The sequence below is a fragment of the Protopterus annectens genome, chromosome 2.part1 (assembly GCF_019279795.1).
Source record: "Protopterus annectens isolate FY-2018-M chromosome 2.part1, PAN1.0, whole genome shotgun sequence".
Classification (NCBI taxonomy): Eukaryota; Metazoa; Chordata; order Ceratodontiformes; family Protopteridae; genus Protopterus; species Protopterus annectens.
The window spans coordinates 1,830,653,920-1,830,677,790 of NC_056729.1; the positions used below are offsets into that span (position 1 = coordinate 1,830,653,920).

Consider the following 23,871-nt stretch of genomic DNA (forward strand, 5'->3'; position numbering starts at 1 on the left):
GTATTTGGTTATCCAGTGCCCATTTCACATTTTTATCTGCGAGAACTGTACTCCAAAAAGAATTAGCCACACAACTCCTCATTTGTTGGATATCATTAATATTCCCTATTAGCATCAACAGGCAACCCCATATACCCTAACTTGTTAGGTCCTGATGATTATCCAGTCTTTCAAGTATTAAAGTGGGGGGAATTATGTAAGGGTTGACATATAATGCTTTAAAGTTATTCCCTTGTGTGAATGCTGCTGTTACTCTATCAAAAAGGGACACAGTATTCAAAAAGTATGTTTCTCCATTAATGCAGTTTTTTTTTTGCATTAAAGCATCTAATTGTCCTCTAGGGGTTTGACATGTGGCACAATTTGTCCTGCTATCCATATTTCCTTTCAATATGAGGATACCACTTTTTTAAGCAGTTCCTTTCTCACAATTCATCCATGGTATGTCTGACATGATTGTGCTGGACTTTTGGTGGGATGAATTTTATTTTATAGACATTATTGAGATAATGAATGTATTCTCATTTTTACATCCTACACATTACAGACTAAATCCTGGTCAGCTGAGCCTGCAAATAGTATCTTAGTTCAATAGGACCATGTTTCTTCCAAAATGCCATATCCACATTGAGGACTGAAGTCCTTCCATCCTCACTAAATTAGACCTTGATAACTCCCGTCCCTAAAAAGTAGTCCTTGGACCTGGCAAGACTAGTGCTGTCGTGCATGCATTATGTACTGTGTTCTCTAGCTTATGTAACTAGTTAGGTAGGGGTTTTAAACTGACTGCAGTCAGAAGAGCATGAGTCTGTTTCCTACTGTAAACATTCAAGTCTGATGAACAAAAATTTCAGGAGTAGCTGGTGTTGATCATAGACTCGCTCAATGAATTACATCTGTCTAACCAAGGACAATTGAGGCAACTTGGGATTAACATGGCTAGACTTGTAAGGGCTCTAGTAACCTCCTATTAATCTATGAATGGAAGATTACTGATGTATCTCTAGCTGTTCTTTTGCACATAAGGTTGTTAAAGTAGTATTTCCTGAGTATGTAATTTTGCTTGCCAGGTCATGACCTGTTTGATCACATTTGGTCAGCTTTTAGATCTCAGCACTATACTGCAACAGCCCTTATTCAAGTTTGTAATCGATCTCATTATGACTTGAGATGGTTATATTCCATCATGGTCCTCCTTGATCTCTTGCTGGATTTTTATACTGTGGTCCATGACATCCAGACTGAGCAGCTGAGATACCATTTTAGCCATTCTGCCATTATTCTAAAATGGTTTTCCTCTAACTTTTTGGGCCACACACAGCTTGTGGTTTTAGAGTTAATTCCTTTGTTGTTATTTTGAAGAAATGTGGGATGCCACAAGGCTCAATCTTGGCACCCTTATTGTTTATGCCACTATATTAAGGGAGATCTTGCAAAGTTGAGTTATCGGTCTTCTGCTGATGGTATTCAGTGCTTTCTCTGTCTTATAAACCTGTGTCAGATTTTACCACTCTTGAAGACTGTCTGTGCTCCATCTTTCAGTGAGTGGCAGCCAATCAGTTCAAGATAGACCTGGCAAAAACTAAGTCAATGCTAATTCATTATACTCCCTGACCCCTGCATGTGCCTCACCTGTATTATGTACATGTGGGAATAGTCTGGAATTTATTCTGTGTGTTCATGATTCTTGGTGACAGACTTGCACACTACAACACCAAGTGTCAGATGATATGACGTCATCTTATTGCTACCTTAAGAATATGGGTTCCTATTAGAACTATGAACGCTTGAAATTTTGAATGGCATATGGTAGACACCATATAATCAAAATTTCAAGTGTTTGAATGTTAAACATAATGGCGCAGTTTGGTGCAGAATGGGAGAATTTCCCTTTTCTGCACAGAAGTGCGATCTCGGAGTTGGTATATTTAAGTAGGGGGGTGTGGGGGGTGCAGGGGTACTTGCCCCCTTCCTGCACTGTTAAGGTAAGTTTTTTTGTTTTGTTATATATTCAAACTTTTAAACTTTGATCATATGTTGTCGAACATATGGGATTCGAAGTTTAGAAAGTTCGACTATATAATATAGACCCAAGAATATTGTATGAACTGGATGAAATGGGGGGGGGGGAATTCAAGAATTAAGGAGAGAGTGGCATTTTGGATGCAGGTTCTTGAGGAGAATTAACAGCCATGCAGAATATTATATTCTTAAAGTAGCAGAAAGTATTCTAAGAAATACGCTAACTTGAGAATAGTGAAAAGATTCTACCAATAGGGATGGATGTAATTAAGGGTACAGAGAATAGGCAGAGGGGGGTGGAATTTACTGGTGGAAAGTAGCAAAGGAACTGAGGTGAGAGAAAATAACTGGAGAGGAAAAGGTAACAGAATGGGAAGAGGCCAAGAAGACATTTGGACTGCAGGCTAGAGACTGGCTTCCCTGTCAGGGATTATCGGAGGATAGGGAATCCTAAATGAAAGACCTGCCCCAGTAGAGTTTTTATTTGAATGTAGAACAGATGCTCCTGTTAGAAAAAGGATAATTAATAGGGCATATAAAATATTGCACAATGACTATAGGTATCAATTAGAGGAAGTTAGAAAAAATTGGGAATAGAGCCTGGATAAACAATTTACAAGGAAACAATGGGAGGACATATATATAGCTCCTAACTATGCAACAAGTCTAGAAGATTTACGATTTTTGCTTGGAAGATGTTGCATAGGTATTTTTATACCTCAAGCAGAGTCCAAAGAAATTATCCTCTGGTAGATGGCAAATGTTGGAAGTGTGATGGGGAAGAAAGGGGTAACTGAGAACATATGTCTTGAGTGTGTACTGAATTGGCAGACTTCAAAAATTCCTTGGATCCTTTTGTCAGAAATATTGGTTGAGCAAATGGGTGTAACTAAGGACATGATTTTTTGAGCTGGGATACAAATTGCCTAGACGTCTCAAGGCCTTGCTAAGTTTAATTTTGGTGGCTACCCGAAAAGCAGTTACTACAAAATGGAAATCAAAATCTAAACCTACTGTATTTGAAGTGTTGAATATTGTAACAGAGATAAAATAACTGGAAGTGGGATCTTTAGAAAAAGGTAGGAACAAATTATATAGAAAAATATGGAATTTGTGGGAATAATGCATGCAGAATAATGTTTGGAGGAAGAGTGGGGTTTAATGGAAGGCAGGAATTGAACAATTTATGTAATGTATTGATGATAGTTGTACAAAAGTGTGATGTGTAATGTCTGTAACTAGGCACATGTTAATATGGTTTGTTTTCTTTCACATAAATGTTATGTTTGCCTGTGTCTTAAGAGACAATCCAGTAAAGGTGTTAGAAAAGAATATTCTATGTCCTGTATTCAGAACTTGAATTCATCTTTGGACTGTGTGATGACAGTCTATGCTCTGGTGTCAACTCAGACTACTCCATTGCCCCTTATCTTACTCTAGTCGATACAGACTGCAATAAGAGTGAAATTTTGTGTCCAAGCTTTTAATGGAAGCACCTCATTCTTGCAATATGTCACTTTTAGTGCAGGTTTTCACTGACTGCCATTTACTACCGTGTCTGATTTTGAGAGTCATATTTATCTTTCAGCTCTGCACAGAGTCCTGCTGACCTGGTATGGTTTCACGTATTTGTTGAATGATGTTTAATCGCGACTTACAGTATCATAACTATAAATTAGCCCATTTCCATTGTCAGTGTACTTGCATTGGATGCCTTATTGCAGGAGCTGTGCTACATTCTCTGTGGTCATGCAACTCGGAGAACAGAGAAAAGATTTTTGTTTTGTTAACATTTTCTTTCTCTTAAGTTTGTTTGATATCAAATGTTGGATAGATTGAAGGAGTGGAGGCAAAGCCTTTTGCATTGTACTATGATGTTTTTAACTTGCCAATCACTGGGAAAACTCTGTTGTTGCATATTTGGCCTACTGTGTTTAGGCTTGACATGTTGATATGGTGGCTGAATGACCAATTGTAAGTTAAAACAAATGATTTTTCTCCCTCCTGTTACTTATCTCTGAAAGCTTGATGACAGTAATAACTCAGTCAACATCCATGTGATTAAGAAGACAAATGTTAAGTAAAACCTTTATAAAATTCTGCTCAGTTGTAAGTAGAAATTAAAAATGATTTGAGGCCAATAGAATGTAATGAAGCTATTGGTATTTGCTTACATCAAAACCATTTAGCCCAATGTGATATTTTTGTAGGTCACATATTATCCCATGGAAGAATATTTAAAATTGTTCATGAGAATTTATCCAAGTTATCTCTCAGTATCTTGATCATAGCAGGACAGGGAAATATATTCTTTCATGGAGCTCTAACCTTCAAGTTTTAGAGCACAAAATTGATGGGGTCCATATTAAATCATTGAAAACTCACTTCAATGAATGGCATTTCATCTTAAATGCCATTCATCGAATTCCGCTGTTGTGGGGGGCTGTGCTCCCCCCCCCCGCTAATTATATATACCAACTCTGAGATCACACTACAGTGAAGAAAGGGCAAATTTTCTGATCTTCACTGTACCACGATCTCAGTATGAACAGTTCAACGAATGGCACATTCGATGTAAGTGTACCGAAAATGCCGTTCGCTGAACTGAATTTTCGATGGATTAATATAGACCCAAATTGATGATGATGGTGGTGGTGGGGGGCATGTGTAGCTCTGAAAGTTTAAATGCAAAATATTAAACTAATTGTTGAGTATGTATGTGCTATCAGGTTCTACTAGAGATCTGCTTATAGCTAAGTTGGGGAGGCACAGTAATATCTAACAAAGGGTATTTTTATATAGTTGGGAGACTGGAACTTGATGAGTGATTACTCAGATGTACAAAGTGGCCATGGAAAATTTTTATACAAGCTTTAGGAAAGTTTCTCAAAAACTATCCAAGGCAGATTGGGATGGTGCATGGTCATAACGTTTTGGAATATAAAAAAATACTCATTATTCTTCAAGATAAAATACGGTTATAAGGGTCTGATATTTCTTTTTTAGTTGTATCTAGTGTAAAAAGCATCAGTTTTTACTATATGTTGGAATAACCCTGATTGTTTTGAGTCTTGCTCTAGTATTAAGGAAAAATTGGGAGACTTAAATTTGAACATAACTGATAACCTAGAAACCCAGTGGGGAGTCATTCAGAGAAAATCCTAACAAGAGTACTGTTTGATATGCAGTTGACAGGAATGTCTTTTCATGGCCAGCTTTAACATTGTATAAAAACCATTTATTGGAACTGTAATGTTTGTTAGAGTATGGGGAGTCTAGAGATATTGGATGTAATAATTAGGCTAAAGATGTGATTGTACAACCTCTAGACAGGAAAGTTCAGTTTACACTGGGATCCCTTAATTTGATGTTCTTGGAAAACTCTCCAGCAATCTCAGATGTTGCTTGTTGCTAACCTGATTTGGTTCTACTTGTTTGTTGAGGGATGTTTAATCATGACTTACAATGTCATGATACATTGTCCCTTGCTGACTCTCAGGTTAAAGCAACAGCAGGACGACTGAATGATACCAAAGATAAGGGATGAAAATTTGGGAAGCATAACAGGAACTCTATATCAGCTTTTATAGGGTTTTGCTAGATGTTTTAATAAGTTATACTCTTTTGAGGACGAGGCTCATTAAGGTACGAGTGGCATGGTACAAATTCTTAAATTACTTGAGGTCCAAATATTAATTGTTCCATTTATTCTGGAAGATCTACAGGAATTGTTTTTGCATCTGAGAATCCTGTTCCTGGATTGCCTTCATTTGAGCTGTATCATTTACCTGAGGAAGATTTTGTAGTCCAGGATACAGTTTTAGTCAAAACTTTCCTTGACAAAAATTCCCTCCTCTTGCAGAGTAGCAGGATTTCAGTTATGTGAAGGGCAGGTAAAGCTCCTCTTCCCTCTTCCTATCACCCCTCTCAGTGTCAGACAATAACATTTTAACAGCTTTTTTTGCAGATAGGCTCTTAACATGGATTCTATCCCTGATCATGGTGCTTTTTTATAAAAGGGAAACAAAGACTTGACAATATAATTCAAACCCATTTTCTAAGGCAGGAATCTGTTATTGATTGATTTCCTGGGCTACTATTGAGGCTTCTTGAGACACTGTGGTAAAACTTTTGTTTAAACTTGTTAATGTTATTGGTTTTCTAACTCATTTTGACCTATTTTCAGAATATTTATTGGGATTTCTACTAGGATTAAAATCAATGTGAAACTTTCCCCTAGATATTACATTGGTGAAAAAAACTCATCAATGGTGCCCTTTGCCTCATCTTCTGCTAATACTTTATTTAGAATCCCCTTTCTCAATTCATAAGACAGAATACTTTGGCTGGTTGTAACCAGTATAAGTTTGATCTTGTTGCCGATAACGTCTTAGTCTATGTAACTAATTCAGAAACAGATGATGTTCTTCGTGTTTCACTGTTGCAGTCATCACACTTGGGTTATCTGAATGCAGGTAGCCCTCAGTCAGACCGAATACCAGAGTCTTGGGATTTCTTAGTCAGATGCTATCTCTTCTTCCATTAATTCAGGTCATCAGGGGTATAAGACATGCAGCCGATGCCATTACATCAGTCTTTCTTGCCATGTAGGAGTCCGAAGCAGAAGCAGTTTGCAAGTGCCGGTCGGCCACTACCTGAAATTTTCATTTATTGAGTTTCAAACCTGAAGTCTTCTAAAGCTAAGTACCCCATTGGGATCTTTTTTTCTTGCTCTAACCAATGTCAGAAAAAGTTAACAATTGTCTTGCCTGTGGAAAGCAAATACCTCACAGAGATTTTCATTCTTACTGCAGCACCTGTTTAGGCCCAGACCATGACGTCCCTTGCTGCCGGTTTTGTGCTTTAACGCCCTAACTATTCATCATCGGGCTATCTTTGTCGCTAAATTCTTTTGCTCTTGTTCTCTGTATTCTGAAATGGCTTCAATAAGCCATCCAACTACCGATCTTCCGAAAAAACGTAAGGATAAAGAGAGAGACAGACCACATAGGTCCAAAACTGCCGACAACGCTTCGTTAAGCTAGTCGCCAGTCCACCGGTACTCATTGAGGTGCCTTCGCAGCCCCCAATACCCACTTCTACAGATTTTCAGGCCTCTACTGAGACCCATTCGGAGTATGGTATGTTGTGAGATGCTTCTTTGACTATGGAACCTGCGGATGTCTCTACCTTGGATGGGTCTGGAGCCGCTGTGCAGGCACCTGCTTCTGAGGATGTATTCCAACCTACCGATGTTCGTATTAAGCTGAAAACTTCATTTTTTGCTAAAACTATCGAGTTTCTCAGGCCCAGCGTTCACACTACACCTATAAAACTGACACCTAAAGTGCATGCTCAAGCTCCCATGCCACTATTACAAATGCTTAAAATGGCGCAAGACTTTATCACTCTACTGGAAGCCAGCCTTCCCCCGCTAAAAGACAAAGAATTGAATTTCCTTCTGATTCTACAGACCAGGAGTGCGATGACGCTGATCCTTCTGATTACCAAGACATACCCCTGTCTAGCTATGAGGATTCAGATACAGAGGATTCCATTCCCTCTGCCTCCCCTCCAGAGGATTTCTCTTTTGGTGAAACCTTGCATACCTTAAGAGAACATTTCCGCTGGAAATGCCAGGGCCATCCTCAGTCCAAAAAGAGACTCAGAGAATTTTTAGATTTGCCTCAGTACAGGCCTCTCTAACCCCTGTCCTGGATATTGTAGATGATGTCTTCATGGAATCCAGTCTTACTCCTGACAGTTTACCACCAGCCCCTAGAAAACATGACCGGTACTACAGAGTACCTGACTCTCAAATTTCTCTTTAAGAATTCCACTGTGGATCCAGAGACATTTCCCAGGGACCTAAAGGCATTAAGGCTACTACAGCCAAAAACCCTACCCCTTCAGACAGGGATTCTAGAGCTTTAGACAGATGGGGTAAAGAAGGTACATACCTCTGCAACTCTTGCCATCAGGGCTTTGTATTGCCAGTTTCACATGTTGAAGTACCAGCAACATATTATGGAACTAATTGAGGAAAAATGTTGTTACTTCCTGATTGTGCAGAAAATAAAGATTTACAAGAGTTAATGCATTCTGCAAACCAAGTTAGTAAACATACTTTGCAGTGTGGGTTTGATGCCTTAGAAGCATCTTGCAGGGCTACTGTCACTGGGTCTGTACTGAGAAGGCATGCTTGACTGAAGGAACAAATCTTACCAGACCATGTCAAAGCAAAATTACTAGATGCTCCATTAAATCAGGATAGTTTGTTTGACACAAAAGCAGAAGAAAGTTCTTAAAAAGATGGAGGACAAAGCTAAATCTATGCAAACTGTCAAATAGTTCAAACAGGTGCAGCCACCTAGATTCAGTAGGCATTGTCCTTCTAAAAACTGGTCCTTTCCAGTCCCTCCAGGCCTTCTCAGTCCAAACCCAGGGGAAACAGACCACCAAGACTACAGTCTCAGGGTATGTAGAGATCTAAACAATGGCGTGCTCCCACCTCAAAAACAGGGACTGGAAAGCCACCCTCTTATGATAAAAGTTCACAATGACTTGTCAATTCTCCTTCCCAGCCATGCCAAAGTACTTGCACCTCTAGGAGGAAAGCTTGCCCTTCATGCAAGAAACTGGATGTCCATTACTCAGGACCACTTTGTTCTAAACATTGTATTCCAGGGATACAGATTCTACTTCCACTCACTGCCAACCCCAAGCAGGTTGCCAGACCTTCCTCCAAACCAGTGGGCAGAGGCCCAAAAGCAAGTACTTTCTCTTCTCAATATCAGGCTTATTCAGCCTGTTCCAGCAGAACAAAGGGGACAGGGTTTCTACTCCAGACTGTTCCTGGTGCTCAGAAAAGAGGGCTGCTGGTGCCCTATCCTGGATCTATCAATCCTCAACACCTTTCTAGTGGTCCCACAATTCAAAATGCTTACACTGCAACAGCTTCTTCCTGTGCTAGCCAAGGATTCCTGGTTAGTCACCCTAGACTTAAAAGAAGCTTATCTGCACATCCCCATAAGGAGGGTAGTCTTGCAGGAAATATCTCCATTTCAGGGCAGGGTCTATGCACTATCAGTTCTCTGCACTTCCCTTTGGCTTATTTACTGTGCCCAGATTATTCACAAAGTGTCTGGCTCCAGCCATTGCATTCTGCAGACAGAGAAATATTCAAATTTACCCATACTTGGACAATTGCCTGATTCAGGCGGACAGTCAGGAATTGCTACTGCAGCACCTGGCATTTGTGAAAAGACTCCTAACTTCAGTGGGGTACACCACCAATGAAAAGAAATCACAACTGGTGCCCAGTCAAAAAATTGTATTCCTGGGAGCAAGCTTGAACACAACTTCCCAGATGGCATTCCTCACTTCAGAGAAACAGGTCTATTTGACAAACTACTTCAAAATAATGGCCACCAAAACCCAGCTATCTGCAAGGAAAATACTGCAAGCTCTAGGGTTCATGGCCTCATGCATTCTAATTCCATATGCAAGACTGCATATGAGGAAATTTCAATGCTACTTAAAAGGTCTCTGGTGTCAGCATTCTCAAAACCTGGAAACTGTGATTCCTATCATAGGTTGTCTAAGGGCAGAGTTCCTTTGGTGGGCAGAAGCATGCAACCACAACAAGGGATTCCCTTTCACTTAACCCCTTGCCACCCAAACCCTGACAACAGATACATCAGACTGTGCATGGGTGGCTCACTTGTCAGGCAAGTGCATTCAAGGCAAATGGAGCCCAAGACAAATTCTCCTGCATATAAATCAAAAAGAGATGCTAGCTGTACAGAACGCTCTGACACCATTCAAACATCTTATCCTTCCAGGACAGCTCCTGATAAAGAAAGACAACACTACAGTTGTGTTGTACATAAACAAGCAGGGGGGAACTCATTCCTACCCTCTCTGCAGGTTAGCCATGGCCCTGTGGAACACAGCCTTGAGCAACCAAGTGCACCTACAAGCTCAATTCCTGCCAGTAAAAACCAGCAACAGGCTCACATGGCAGTAAATGTACTATACTTTAATCCAGGTTAGTGCTTTCATCTGGTGACCATCACTAAACTTCATCAGATTCCTGCCAGGAAAACAAAATTCACTGGCAGATGACTTGAGCAGAAATATACTGGACCCACACAAGTGGAGACTGGAACCCAACTCATTCAAACTCCTAATCCAGAGGTAGGGGACACCAGAGGTGGACCTCTTTGCCTCCCCCCAAAACCACCAATTGAGCAAATGTTGTACCAGGAACCCTAACAGCAGAGGCTGGAGGGTGGATGCCTTATCCTTCACATGGGAAAACCTCTCAATTTATGCCTTTCCTCCTCTGCCCCTCCTCTCAAAAGTTCTACTCAAGATCAGACGGGACAGGCCAAGGACAATCCTTATTGCCCCAGACTGGTCACACCAGCACTGGTACCCACTCCTACACAGTCTGACAGCAGTGCCACCCTGGAACCTACATCACACACCTTCCCTGCTGTCTCAGTAGGAGGGACAGAGTTTGCATTCACAGCTGCAAACCTTAAACCTTGCAGCTTGGCTTATCCCCTGAATACACCACCAGCAATCCTCAGCAAACAGGTGGTGAACATAAGGCCAGAAGGCCTAGTATTAGGAAATCCTATGCTTAAAAGTGGAAAAGATATTGTTCTTGGAGTCAGTCTCAAGGAAAGGACACAGCCATGCCCACTTTACCTCAAATCCTTGATTACCTAGCAGAGCTACTCCACAGAGGCCTGTCCTTCTCATCCATTAAGATTTATTCCTCTGCCAACTCAGCTCATTATAATTATAATTGTTATAATACTGAGCCACCTCTCTTCTCACCTTCTCATCAAACAGTTCCTGAGAGGAGCTAACAATTTGAGCCCCCCCCCCAGGAGAGCTTTTACCCTGACCTGGGACCTCAGCTTTGTACTAGAGAAGCTCATGCTTCCCCCTTTTGAACCTGCTGCTTCAGCAGAGTTAAAATTCCTCTCTTGGAAAACAGCCTTACCTCTAGCCATCACTTTAGCAAGGAGAGTGTCTGAGTTACAGGCACTAATGGCTGTGGAGCCCTTCATTATTTTCCATGCTGACATGGTTTCTCTCAGAACTAACCCATCCGTTATACCCAAGGTGGTATACCAATCCATCCATTTACCAACCTTTTTCCCTAATCCTCAGAATAAGGGGGAAAGGATTCTGCACTCCTTGGATGTGGACGTTCAGCTCAAGTTCTACCTTCACAGGACTAAACCTTTCAGAAAATCTGACCAGCTGTTAGTCAGCTTTGCTACAGGGGCAGAGAGGGCAAGGCCATTTCAAAGCAAACCATTTCCAAATGGATAGCACACTGCATCCATTTCTGCTACAAGCACCATGGAAAACCTACCCCACAGGGGATCAGAACTCATTCCATTAGGGCTACTTCAACCTCTACCGCATTTCTTAGGGGAATCCCTACCAGGGACATCCTGGAAGCTGCAACCAGGAGTTCTGTACACACCTTCACCAAGCATTACCACTTACGTATTTTCTCTAAATCCAGAGCTGGATTTGCTACAGCAGTCTTGCAAGGCCTGCTAGCCAGTCCTAACTCTTCTTGAGTGCCTCCACTCTTCCTCAGCTTTGGGAATCAACCCAAGTGTGATGACTGCAACAGTGAAACACGAAGAACATAGTACAGTTGTGTACACTTACCATAAATGTAGATGTTCGAGTGTATTCACTGTTGCAGTCCTGGTTTCCCTACCTCCAGCCCCCTGGCTTTCTCCTTACTTTCTACCCATCCTATTTATGGCCATCTTTTATGGCAGGGGTATTTACTTTTTACTGGAGGTGTTTCATACCATTTAATAGCTTCCTGTTTTGGGGGCTCCTGACATTTGGGGCAAGAAAAAACTGATGTAATGGTGTTGGCTGCATATTTTATACCCCGACGACCTGATGTCATGGAAGAAGAGACAACAACTGCAACAGTGAATACACTCGAACATCTACATTTATGGTAAGTGTACACAACTGTACTTTCCTCTACTTTTTGATGACTTTTAGTGCTTTGGAATTTTATTAGGATATTGAGGGTTACTAAAATGAAAACAATTGGCATTTATGTTCAGCTCTCAACTTTGCTAAGAAAACCTATCTTTTTTTGTGGGAATCAATCACTCCTAATAGTTTTCAGTTATATTTTCCATTCTGTATACTTACATTTAAATTACTGCAGAAAGCTGACATTTTGAAGCAGGTAGAAATGTGCACTACGTTTTTTTTTGCACAAGGTGTGTGCTATACCTGAAGTAACATGCATCTTGCATGCTTCGTGTTTTTGACTGCATCTATACTCTGGGGAAAGGAAATCTGAGTTTTAGATTCTTCAGAATGTTTTGAATGATTGATGCAATCACCTTTTCATGCCTTATCAAGTAAAAAATGCTAATTGTATCATGTTGTGCCGTACAGAGTAATGAGTAGTAGAGCACAAACAGATGATAGCCTAATAAGAATAATTACCCATCCCCAGGGCAGACGTAGACATAGTAAAACACTCACACTGGCATCATTCCAGAGCCTTCATCTGTTCATTATGCTTCAAGCACAGAGCTGAGTCTTTGCTACTTTCTCTGTAGCACTGCCTGTTTGTGCTACCAGAGTGCTGCAGTACTCAGGAAATGGCAGGGAAGGATAATGCTGTGCTCATAACCCCCTTCTTTGTGTCTGAAGCAAAGTTTAGTTTTGTGAGATTCTTCCATGCATAGAAATCAGTGGTAGTGATGTCATCGGTGTGAATGTCTTGCTTGACTTTAGAATCATATGTGTTTTTTTGATAAAAAAAAAAAATGCAGACGAACTATATGCAGTCTGTGAAAATGGATTATATCAGTGCAACTCAGAGCTAATAAATGTTAGAGCTTTCAGCCAGCTGTAGGCACCTTGCATTTTGTGTTGCTGTTGTAGGATTTAAAAGGGTTAATCAAAGAACAATGTTGTATTTTATTTATTTTATTACCCAAGTAAGTGAACTGGTCTAAGGACATTTTGCAGCCATGACACACATCAGTTGAACAAATACAGTGAATAAAATAGACTCCAGACTGTGGACTTCAGATAGCAGAATATTATATCTTACTGAACTGTACTTGGCTGAAACTTGATTCCCCAACAGAAATGCTTCTCTAATCCAATAACAGATTTTTTTCTTCCTCTAAATTATTGGAATGTGCTTTCTTATGAACCTCTGAGTCATCAATCCATTGACTGGGTAAATTACTTGTGCGCAAACACACTTGCCCAAAGGTTCCTTGACTTCATTAACTCCAATGCCCTGGACCAGCTGGTTGACACCCTGAATCTGGTGCTTACTAATATGGGAGACCACTGTAGCACCCCAACTGTGGAGTCTTCCCTGGTGAGATCTGACTACAAATCTGTCTCATTCAAAGTAAATATCAGACCTGACCCCCCCAGCAGCAACTAAACTAAAAACTTCTCCAAAGCAGATTATAACCTCTTAAGGGATGGTATAAATAGCTTCACTGCACCCCCCCCCCCTCGGATGGAACTGGCAACTGTACCGAGTTCTACAAAAATGCTTTATACAAACACCTGAACAACTACATTGGCTTGATAGGACCAAAACAAGCTCCTCAAGGAAGAAAAAACCTGTCTGGTGGACAACTGCCATTAACAGGCTTTACAATGAGGAAGAAATTGCTGTTTAAGAGTAAGAGGGAGTGAGCCCTAAACTGGAAACAATCCCTCCTCAGCTTACACAAACAAATAAGACTATTGTGAACTCCTCCAAAGCTAATCCAAATTAGCTTCCTCAACTAAGGACAACCATAAGGTGGTGTTTAGTTACATCTGTAACCTAAAAGGAAGGGCCCGAACTGGTAGTTAATGATACCACTTATACTGAGCCTGTAGACATTGCTAATCTGTTAGCTTGCAGGTTCTCTGAAAACTCCACTCCCCTGTCCCCACCACATGTACCTCATGACATCCCTACCACCTGTCCTCTGCCTTGTATCTCTAAAGAACAGGTCGTGAACGGCCCTCTCTCTAGGGTCAAAAAACAGCATCTATGGGATCTAACATCCCAGGCTGCATTCTACATGGGCTCAAGCAAGAATTAGCAACACCATTAGGTACTCTCTTCAGTCATAGTCTAAACACTGGCTTCATCCCAGCTGAATGTAAAATGGCCACCATTATCCCCTTGCACAAAGGTGGTGCTTCCACTGACCTTGGGATCTATAGACTTATTAACCTGACTAGTCTTATCTGAAAGCCATGGAGCATATCATTATGGACATTATCAACAAAGATATAGGTAACTTCCAAACACTTGACCCTACTCAGTTTAGATTTGTCAAAAGGAGATCATGCCTGTTAAACCTGGTGGACTTCTTCGGGACAGTCACCAAGGCACTTGATGAGGGGAAATCTGTGCATACAGCCTTCCTAGACTTAGCCAAGGGTTTTGACACTATCCCCCATTCAGGCATCATTGACAAACTCACCCAGCTAGGTATCAACCCTTATATCATTAGATTGGTCGATAACTTGCTCAGTGATAGAACCCATATAGTCAAAATAGGGGAATTCACCTCCAGCAGCAGACCTGTAACCAGTGTTGTTCCACAGGCATCAGTCCTGGGACCTCTACTGTTTTGAATCTATTTCTCCAAAGTACAAGCTAAAACTAAAGGTCTATGGCTGACAAAGTTTGCTAATGACTGCAAACTGGGAGCAGTTATAGACTCTCCAAATGATGTCAACATCCTACAATATGGTCTTACACAAATGATTTGTGCCAAAGTCTTGGTCTTAACATATTTTTTTGCATTGAGTTTATCATCCCTTTCGGTAAGAGCGATATTCCTGCTAACTACCACATTAAAAACAATACCCTAAGTATGCACTCAGTGATGAGAGACCTGGGCACACAGGTTGACAACAACTTTACCTTTGATCACCATGTCTCCACAGTGGTAAGAAGGGAATTCTATATTGCTCATCTCAAAAGTAAGGGCATTGCCTCCAGAAAAAAAGAAGTTATAACCTCCCTGTACTAATACCTCATCAGGCCAATAACTGAGTACAATGCCCCTTTTGGTATGTCCCTTTCCAAGCACCTGCAGCAATTAGAGTGACCACAAGGGTTCCTCACAAGGAATATTCAAGGTCTTCAGCATCTGTCTTATGAGGATCTTCTGAAGTCACTGTTACTTTATTCTGTTTCATACAGACTACTCAGAGGTGATGTCTGCCTTGCATATAAGGCAATCTTTGACCCTGCATGATTGGAAATGCTGCATATCCATAAGTCAAATGGTATACTGGTTACTTGCTCTAAAGGCCTTAACCTGGTATGTGACATTAACAGAACCTGCTGGAAGGACATATTTGTCTCTCAGAGGTTACCACACATTTGGAGTAGACTCCCACTTCATGTCAAGCAGTGCACCTCATTGGCCCTCTTCAAATGCAATCTGGACAAATTGGATGTGTAACTCTAAATTCACCCAGGGAGTTCCACATGTGTCCCTCTTGGAAAGCGGGAATATGTGCTTATTATGGAAATAAGGGTAAAACTTGGCTTGAAAGGGCCCTACTGTCATTAGCCTAGTAACCTCCTATGAGCTTATGCTACATTCCAGAGTATAAAGTGGTTATCTGCTTTTGGCAGTCTTGAAAAACAAGCATCAGTTTTTTATTCATCTTTCTAAAAGAAATATGGTAATTGTTGAGTTCTGCTTTACTGAACAGTTACTGCAAATTGAGACAGAAAGAAAAATGTATGTGTATTTGTGTGTGTGTGTGTGTGTGTGTAGAGATATATATATATCTATATATATATATATGTGTGTGTGTGTGTTTGTATATGTATGTCTATCTATCTCTCTATCTATAAAACAAAAAAAAATAAAATTCCAGTGTTCTGACATCTGAAATAACTTTTATTTCAGCTCAGTGGTTCCATAAGTGCACAACATGCTCTAGGTTTTCGGTCTGTGTTACTTCATTGAATACACATAATATCAAACTGCTAAACGTCAAGCCAGAAATATCAAAATATTGAATATCAAAGGAGAGAGGAGAAAAGGACCTCTGTTATTTGAGATTGTGGAACAGCAGGAATCAAGAAAGGTCCCCCCCACAATGCGTGAGCTTAGATTTGGTGTGTATAGTTAGTATGGGCTATGTGGGTGCAGTGAGACAGCTTCCTTGCAAAAGCAAAAAAAAAAGATTTCCTTTTTCTTTTTGCTGTTTCTGTCTTTTGTGGGGGTGCAGTGAGTCCTTGCAAAAACAAAAAAAAAGATTTCCTTTTTCTTTTTGCTGTTTCTGTCTTTTGTCTTTTGAGACTTCTGTCTCGATTTTTAGCTGTTCGATATTCCAGGCATATGACAGAGACAGTGAGAGCCATTTGGAAAACAGAGTCCCAGTACACCGAATGCCATTATACTGAAATGAAAATCCCGAAAATGTAAATACCAGTGAAGTTTTTCTCAGGGTAAGTAACCACTTGCCCAACATGCCATTTTCCCCACTGTAGTGTGATCCTGGAGTTGGTATATACAGTTAGGGATGGTGTGGGGAGCGCAGCCCCCACATTGGAGGGTGTGGGGAGTGCAGCCCCCACATTGGAGGGTGTGGGGAGTGTAGTCTCCCACCTAGATGGGTTTGACTTATCTCTGTCTGTGTTTTGTGTAAGTTTGGGCAAGTGTTTACTTACCCTGAGGAAAACTTTGCTGTTCAGTATTTCTTTTTTTGCAGTTTTCTTCTGTATAATTGTGATCAGTAAACTGGAATTTGATGTTTCAAAGTAGATCTATATACACAAACACACACAGATTTATATGTGCGTGTGTGTGTGTGTGTGTGTGTGTGTGTGTGTGTGTATAAATATATATATATATATATATATATATATATATATATATATATATCTACATAAATCTGTCAGATGATTGACTTTTCAGAATATCGAAGAGACCATATGATCGAGTTTCCAAAAACTCGAACATAAAAAAAAACAAAAACTAACTTTTTTATGGTTTTGCAGGGGGTAAAGTCCCCCTGCAACCCCCATACCCTCAGCAAATTATATATACCAACTCTGAGATTGCACTACAGTGAGGAAAAGGGTAAATTTCCCAATCCTCACTGTACTGCGATCTCCATTCAAAGGCTTTGCATTTTCTAAAATTCAATCATATGGTCTTGACCATATGGAGTTTGAGTTTCTGAAAACTCAGTCAACTGATAGGGACCTATATATATATATATATATATATATATATATATATATATATATATATATATATATATATATATATATATATATTCACTTTAGAAGCTCGAAATGCTGAAATATCGAATTTCAGTATTTTGAGCCCATAAAGTGGAAACCTGAAAAGAACGAAAACTCAGAAGCACGAAAATTCAAAATCTCGTATATCGGAGATGTTGAATTAGCACTTCTGGTGTTTCGCTGTGGTTATGGATTCAGGTAAGTGTTTATGTGTTAAGGGTTTTAGGTAGGGGCTGTGGTGTGTTAGTGTGTTTTGTTAATGTGATGTGTGTGTGCGAAGAAAATGTAGCTTGTGTGGTGGTGTTTTGTGTGTTTTTGTATGTAGTGTGACCTTGGAGTTAGAATAATTAAGTAGGGGGGTGTGGGGGGAGCAGGGGGGCTTGTCCCCCTTCTTTTTTGTAGGACAGAGCTTGTGTTTGTGTGTGGGGAGGAAGATGTGTGTTTGTGTACAGCAGAAGTGCTAATTCAACATCTCCGGTATGCGAGATTTAAAATTTCGCCCTTCTGAGTTTTCGTTATTTTCAGGTTTCCACTTTATGGGCTCGAAATACTGAAATTCGATATTTCGCCATTTTGATCTTCTAAAGTGAATACATACATACATACATACACACACACACACACACACACACACACACACACACACACACACACATATATATATATATATATATATATATATATATATAAAAAAATATGGGATCTGTGCAGATGTTTGAAATTTCACTATATCAAACCCACTTCACCGAGTCCACTTGTTCGAAGTAGTGAAACTTTGAGCATTGACTTTGGTAGTCACACTACAGTGCAAAATAGGAATATTCCCTTTTCCCCACTGTAGTACGATCTCAGAGTTGGTATATTTAAGTAGGGGGGGCTTGTCCCCCTGCAAATACATGTTTTAGTGTTTTTTTTTGGGTCGTCCGGGGAACTAGACTTCAGTGAAAGTGCACTTTTGTTGAAGTGAACTTTTGCTGAAGTGTGGGTCTCCTGCTCTATTTCGAAGAAGTGTTCTTTCGATGTACAGCAGTAGACCCATATATATATATATATATATATATATATATATATATATATATATATATATATATATATATAATCATTGCTTTCTCATATTTATAAATTTAAACATTAGTGGCAAGTATTGATCAATATAAACGTGCAGAGTTTATGAATACAACTGAAATGATGATACTGCTTATACTAATACTTGTATGCAACTACCATTGCATCTTTAAGAGGCATCTTAGTGAGTGATAATACAACACCAAAAAAATCTGGTGTATGGAGAATCAGATTTTTACTGATTATTAGCTGTTATGATTAATTTAAAAGGATACTTTCACTCATTTTATTAAATATTTTTGATATCTTGTACTATATTTTTCTGTAGGAGAGAAGTGGTACAAACGTCATTTGAGTTACCGGATTGTGAACTGGCCTCGGTTCCTCTCCCCAAGTCATGTGAGGTTGGCATTCAAGACTGCCTTTGAGTTGTGGAGCAACGTGTCATCACTGGTATTCTGGGAGAAGACAGAAGGGCCTGCAGATATTCGTCTTGCATTCTTCCAGGGAAACCACAATGATGGGACCAACAATGCCTTTGATGGGCCAGGTGCTGAGCACTCTCTCCTTGTAAGCTTTGCATATTTTGCGCTTTTAGAGATTTCGCTTCACTTCCTTAGTTCTTTATCTTGAATATATTTTTCTTATTCTTCTGTGCTTCCAGTCTTTATAACATAGCCAAAACATCTGCATGCATGAAAACTTAAATATACCAGCCTCTAGTTTAAGGAGATTTGTTTTACTTCTTTTTTAATCTCAGTGATGTCTGCTCAAATCACATGTCATGACACTACCTCCTCAGTGTCCTGCACAATTCTACCATCTCACGCATGCAACATTGCTTCATCAGTGTTCTGCACAATTCTACCAGCTCACCCCATGTAACACTGCTTCCTCAGTGTCCTGCACAATTCTACTAGCTCACCGCATGTAACACAGCTTCATCAGTGTCCTGCACAATTCTACCAGCTCACCCCATGTAACACAGCTTCATCAGTGTTCTGCACAATTCTACCAGCTCACCCCATGTAACACTGCTTCCTCAGTGTCCTGCACAATTCTACTAGCTCACTGCATGTAACACAGCTTCATCAGTGTCCTGCACAATTCTACCAGCTCACCCCATGTAACACAGCTTCCTCAGTGTCCTGCACAATTCTACCATCTCACGCATGCAACATTGCTTCATCAGTGTTCTGCACAATTCTACCAGCTCACCCCATGTAACACTGCTTCATCACTGTCCTGCACAATTCTACCAGCTCTCCGCATGTAATACTGCTTCATCAGTGTCCTGCACAATTCTACCAGCTCTCCGCATGTAACACTGCTTCATCAGTGTCCTGCACAATTCTACCAGCTCACCCCATGTAACACTGCTTCCTCAGTGCCCTGCACAATTCTACTAGCTCACCACATGTAACACTGCTTCCTCAGTGCCTGCACAATTCTACCAGCTAACCCAGTGTAACACTGCTTCCTCAGTACCCTGCACAATTCTACTAGCTCACCGTGTGTAACACTGCTTCATCAGTGTCCTGCACAATTCTACCAGCTCACCGCATGTAACACTGCTTCATCAGTGTCCTGCACAATTCTACCAGCTCACCCCATGTAACACTGCTTCCACAGTGTCCTGCACAATTCTACTAGCTCAATGCATGTAACACTGCTTCATCAGTGTCCTGCACAATTCTGCCATCTCATCCCATGTAATACTGCTTCATCAGTGTCCTGCACAATTCTACCAGCTCTCTGCATCTAACACTGCTTCATCAGTGTCCTGCACAATTCTACCAGCTCACCCCATGTAACACTGCTTACTCAGTGCCCTGCACAATTCTACTAGCTCACCACATGTAATGCTGCTTCCTCAGTGCCCTGCACAATTCTACCAGCTAACTCAGTGTAACACTGCTTCCTCAGTACCCTGCACAATTCTACTAGCTCACCGCGTGTAACATTGCTTCATCAGTGTCCTGCACAATTCTACCAGCTCACTGCATGTAACACTGCTTCATCAGTGTCCTGCACAATTCTACCAGCTCACCGCATGTAACACTGCTTCATCAGTGTCCTGCACAATTCTACCAGCTCACCCCATGTAACACTGCTTCCACAGTGTCCTGCACAATTCTACTAGCTCACTGCATGCAACACTGCTTCATCAGTGTCCTGCACAATTCTGCCATCTCATCCCATGTAATACTGCTTCATCAGTGTCGTGCACAATTCTACCAGCTCACCCCATGTAACACTGCTTCCTCAGTGTCATGCACAATTCTACTAGCTCACCGCATGTAACACTGCTTCATCAGTGTCTTGCACAATTCTACCAGCTCACCCCATGTAAGACTGCTTCATCAGTGTCCTGCACAATTCTACCAGCTCACCCCATGTACCACTGCTTCCTCAGTGTCCTATTCACAATTATACCAGCTCACCCCATGTAAGACTGCTTCATCAGTGTCCTGCACAATTCTACCAGCTCACCCCATGTAACACTGCTTCCTCAGTGTCCTATTCACAATTATACCAGCTCGCCCCATGTAAGACTGCTTCATCAGTGTCCTGCACAATTCTACCAGCTCACCCCATGTAACACTGCTTCCTCAGTGTCTTATTCACAATTATACAAGCTCACTGCATGTAACACTGATTCCTCAGTGTCCTGCACAATTCTTCCAGCTCACCCCATGTATCACTGCTTCTGGTTCAGGGCTTATTATGCTATATGCTACATATCAGTGTATGTAGATTTTATATTTCTGTTGTGTGTGTGTTTAAAGTTTGCATACCTTTTTCTCATGTTCAGTTTCTAACACTGTATAACATTTCTTTACTTAATTATTTTTTTCTGGACTGGAGCTTTTCTTCCTGGGCTTCTGCTGAAAAGGGGTTTTTGTGCCCAGTAGGAATTTCCTGGTATAAAAGCCAAATAAGTAAGTAAATAACTATACTAAAGATGCAAGAGGGCATATCAAACCCCAAACCCTATCATATTGTTTTAGTCATCCATACCATATTCCATATTTAAAAGCAACACATCACCTTCTTTGTATGAGTTTGTTTCACTTTTGAGCATGCACAGCTTGGATTATTTACTGTAATAGATTGAAGGACAGCACAGTGGTGCAGCAGTAACATTGTTGCCTCACAGCAAGAGGTTCTCCGTTTAATTCTCAGCTGGGATGCCTTCTGTGTGTAGTCTGCATGTCCTCCCTGAGTTCATGTGGGTTTTCTCCAGGTGCTCTGGTTTCCTCCCACATTGAAAAGACATGCATCTAGAGCGTTTCTCCCCAGGCCTCCGCTACAAATTGACTTTGCTCCAAGTCAGACTTTCACGGTAAACAAAATGTTAAATGAAATAAAAATAAATAAAATTTGAAAGAGATGTAAGAAGACAAGTTCCAATATACTTTTGAAAAGTAACTTTCCGGTATTTCATGTTATAAAATTCTTACTTCCTGTTGGCATGCTGCTTTAATAAAGAAACTCTTCTCCTGTGTATCCCATCTGTTTTTCATGGTTTACTATGATTTTATTGAAGTGGACTCTGTTGAATTCACTTTGCATGAAGTCTGAAACTCAAAAGTTGAAAATGTCAAACTCCAATATTTCCGAAGTACAAATCTCATGCTTATCTTGACCCATGTTAACACTTGTTGTCCCGGTCCCCTTCAATAAACGCATCACACCGAATGACATTCGACAACCTTTGTTAAACTTCCATAACTTTGATTACCAATTTATTTACAACTGGACATAGTATAGTTGATTCTAAACACAGCATAAATATCCTTATAATGTTAATCAGGACAGCGTACCTGCTCATCCTGCCCAGTAAGCAGCGTCCATACCTTTGCTCACTTACTTTACTTATAAACCTCCTACCCCAACTAACATAACCAAAATCCCCACCAAACCGCCAACAAAAAAGGAAGGGGTAGCAAGTTCACGCCAAAATGTGATTACTTACCCAGCTACACTTGTCTAAACCCCTTAAGCCCCTCCCCACCCTTATGTAATTTCCTCCCAATCATCCCTCCCTCCATTTAACCCTTTCACCTCCCCCACCCACTTAACTCCCATTAATATATCAGCGTAACCCCTACTGAAGATGTCCCAGGGCAACTTGGTTTGTTACTAAATGTCATTTGTCCCGGTCCCCTTCAATAAACACATCACATCGAATGACATTTGGCGACCTTGAACTGGACATGGTATAGTTGATTCTAAACACAGCATAAACTTCCTTATAATGTTAATCAGAACAGAGTACCTGCTCATCCTGTCCAGTAAGCAGCATCCATACCCTTGCTCACTTACTTTACTTATAAACCTCCTTTAATGTTAATCAGGACAGCATACCTGCTAATCCTGCCCAGTAAGCAGCATCCAAATCTTTGCTCACTTAATAAACCATTCATCAGATTACCAAAATACCAACCAAATAAGCAGCATCCTTAACCTCCGTTTGTTGCCTATTCAGCAAACTTCCTTCAGCTGCTCATTTCTTTTCACAAATCCTTGGAATAAACCTCCACACACTGGAGCGGAAACCGAAGAGGGCAAGCCTGTCCCTCTTCTCTCCCAACCAGCCTGACCAGTCTGTTTCCCCTCCCTTCTACCCAAAATTGTCCAGCCAATAACCTCCTATAAAGGGAAGGGTTAAACCAAATATAATTCAGTGTACCCATCATCTGTAAAGTCCCTTAGAACCCTGTGATCAACCTCACACTTTGACCTACTAGCACTGGAACGTGCCTTGATAAAACCAAATAAAGTAGGACTACCCATGACCCCACTGTACCACAGAAACCTCCACTCCAAGAGAATACATTCCTTTTAGTCCGCTTCCCTCAAGCCACTAACCATGGCTTGACTTTTCCGGAATGACAACCTATAGCCATAACAAGTGCCACAGAAACTATAACCCCTTGAACACAATTCCGCACCCTGGCAAAGAACACTCTTAACAAGTGTCGAACCCAGGACCCTGTCAACTATAGCATCTCACACTAGCCCACCAAACTACACAGCTCTGTATGTACAGTAACCTGATTACTGCAGGGAATAGACTAACTCCAAAACCATGCCCTAACACTAAGATCCAAAACCAGAACCCCTTGATATAGTTCCTGAAAACTCACCTAAGCCCATTCATGAAGTAATCTATGTGCCAAACCATAAACACTGCCAGTGTGTTTATTACCAAATGGCAATCACCCTACCTACTCAAAGGACAAACTTATCACCCCAACAACCACATGTTAGGAACCCCTCAGGCCTCCTGTCAAAGAACAACTTGCCTTTGGCTCTTCCCCCCAGATAAGGTTTAAACAACTGGATGAGTAACTAAACCCCCCCAAGAGTACAACCACCTTGAATGCAGGGTGTTGAAGTCAACTGGCTTGCATGAGCATTGGGGCGTTAGCCTAATAAGTTCCTGTGCTCCTATG

At 40.8% G+C, this 23,871-nt stretch overlaps 1 protein-coding gene across 1 annotated transcript in view; it reads left to right on the forward strand.

The window, feature by feature from the left end:
- The window catches only part of MMP28 (matrix metallopeptidase 28), a 936,400-nt gene that overhangs the window by 738,181 nt on the left and 174,348 nt on the right, over nucleotides 1–23,871 (forward strand). Inside the window, exon 4 of the mRNA XM_044063270.1 lies at nucleotides 18,738–18,959. Within this exon, the coding sequence (XP_043919205.1) occupies nucleotides 18,738–18,959 (222 nt within the window). The remainder of the gene's footprint in view (nucleotides 1–18,737; nucleotides 18,960–23,871) is intronic.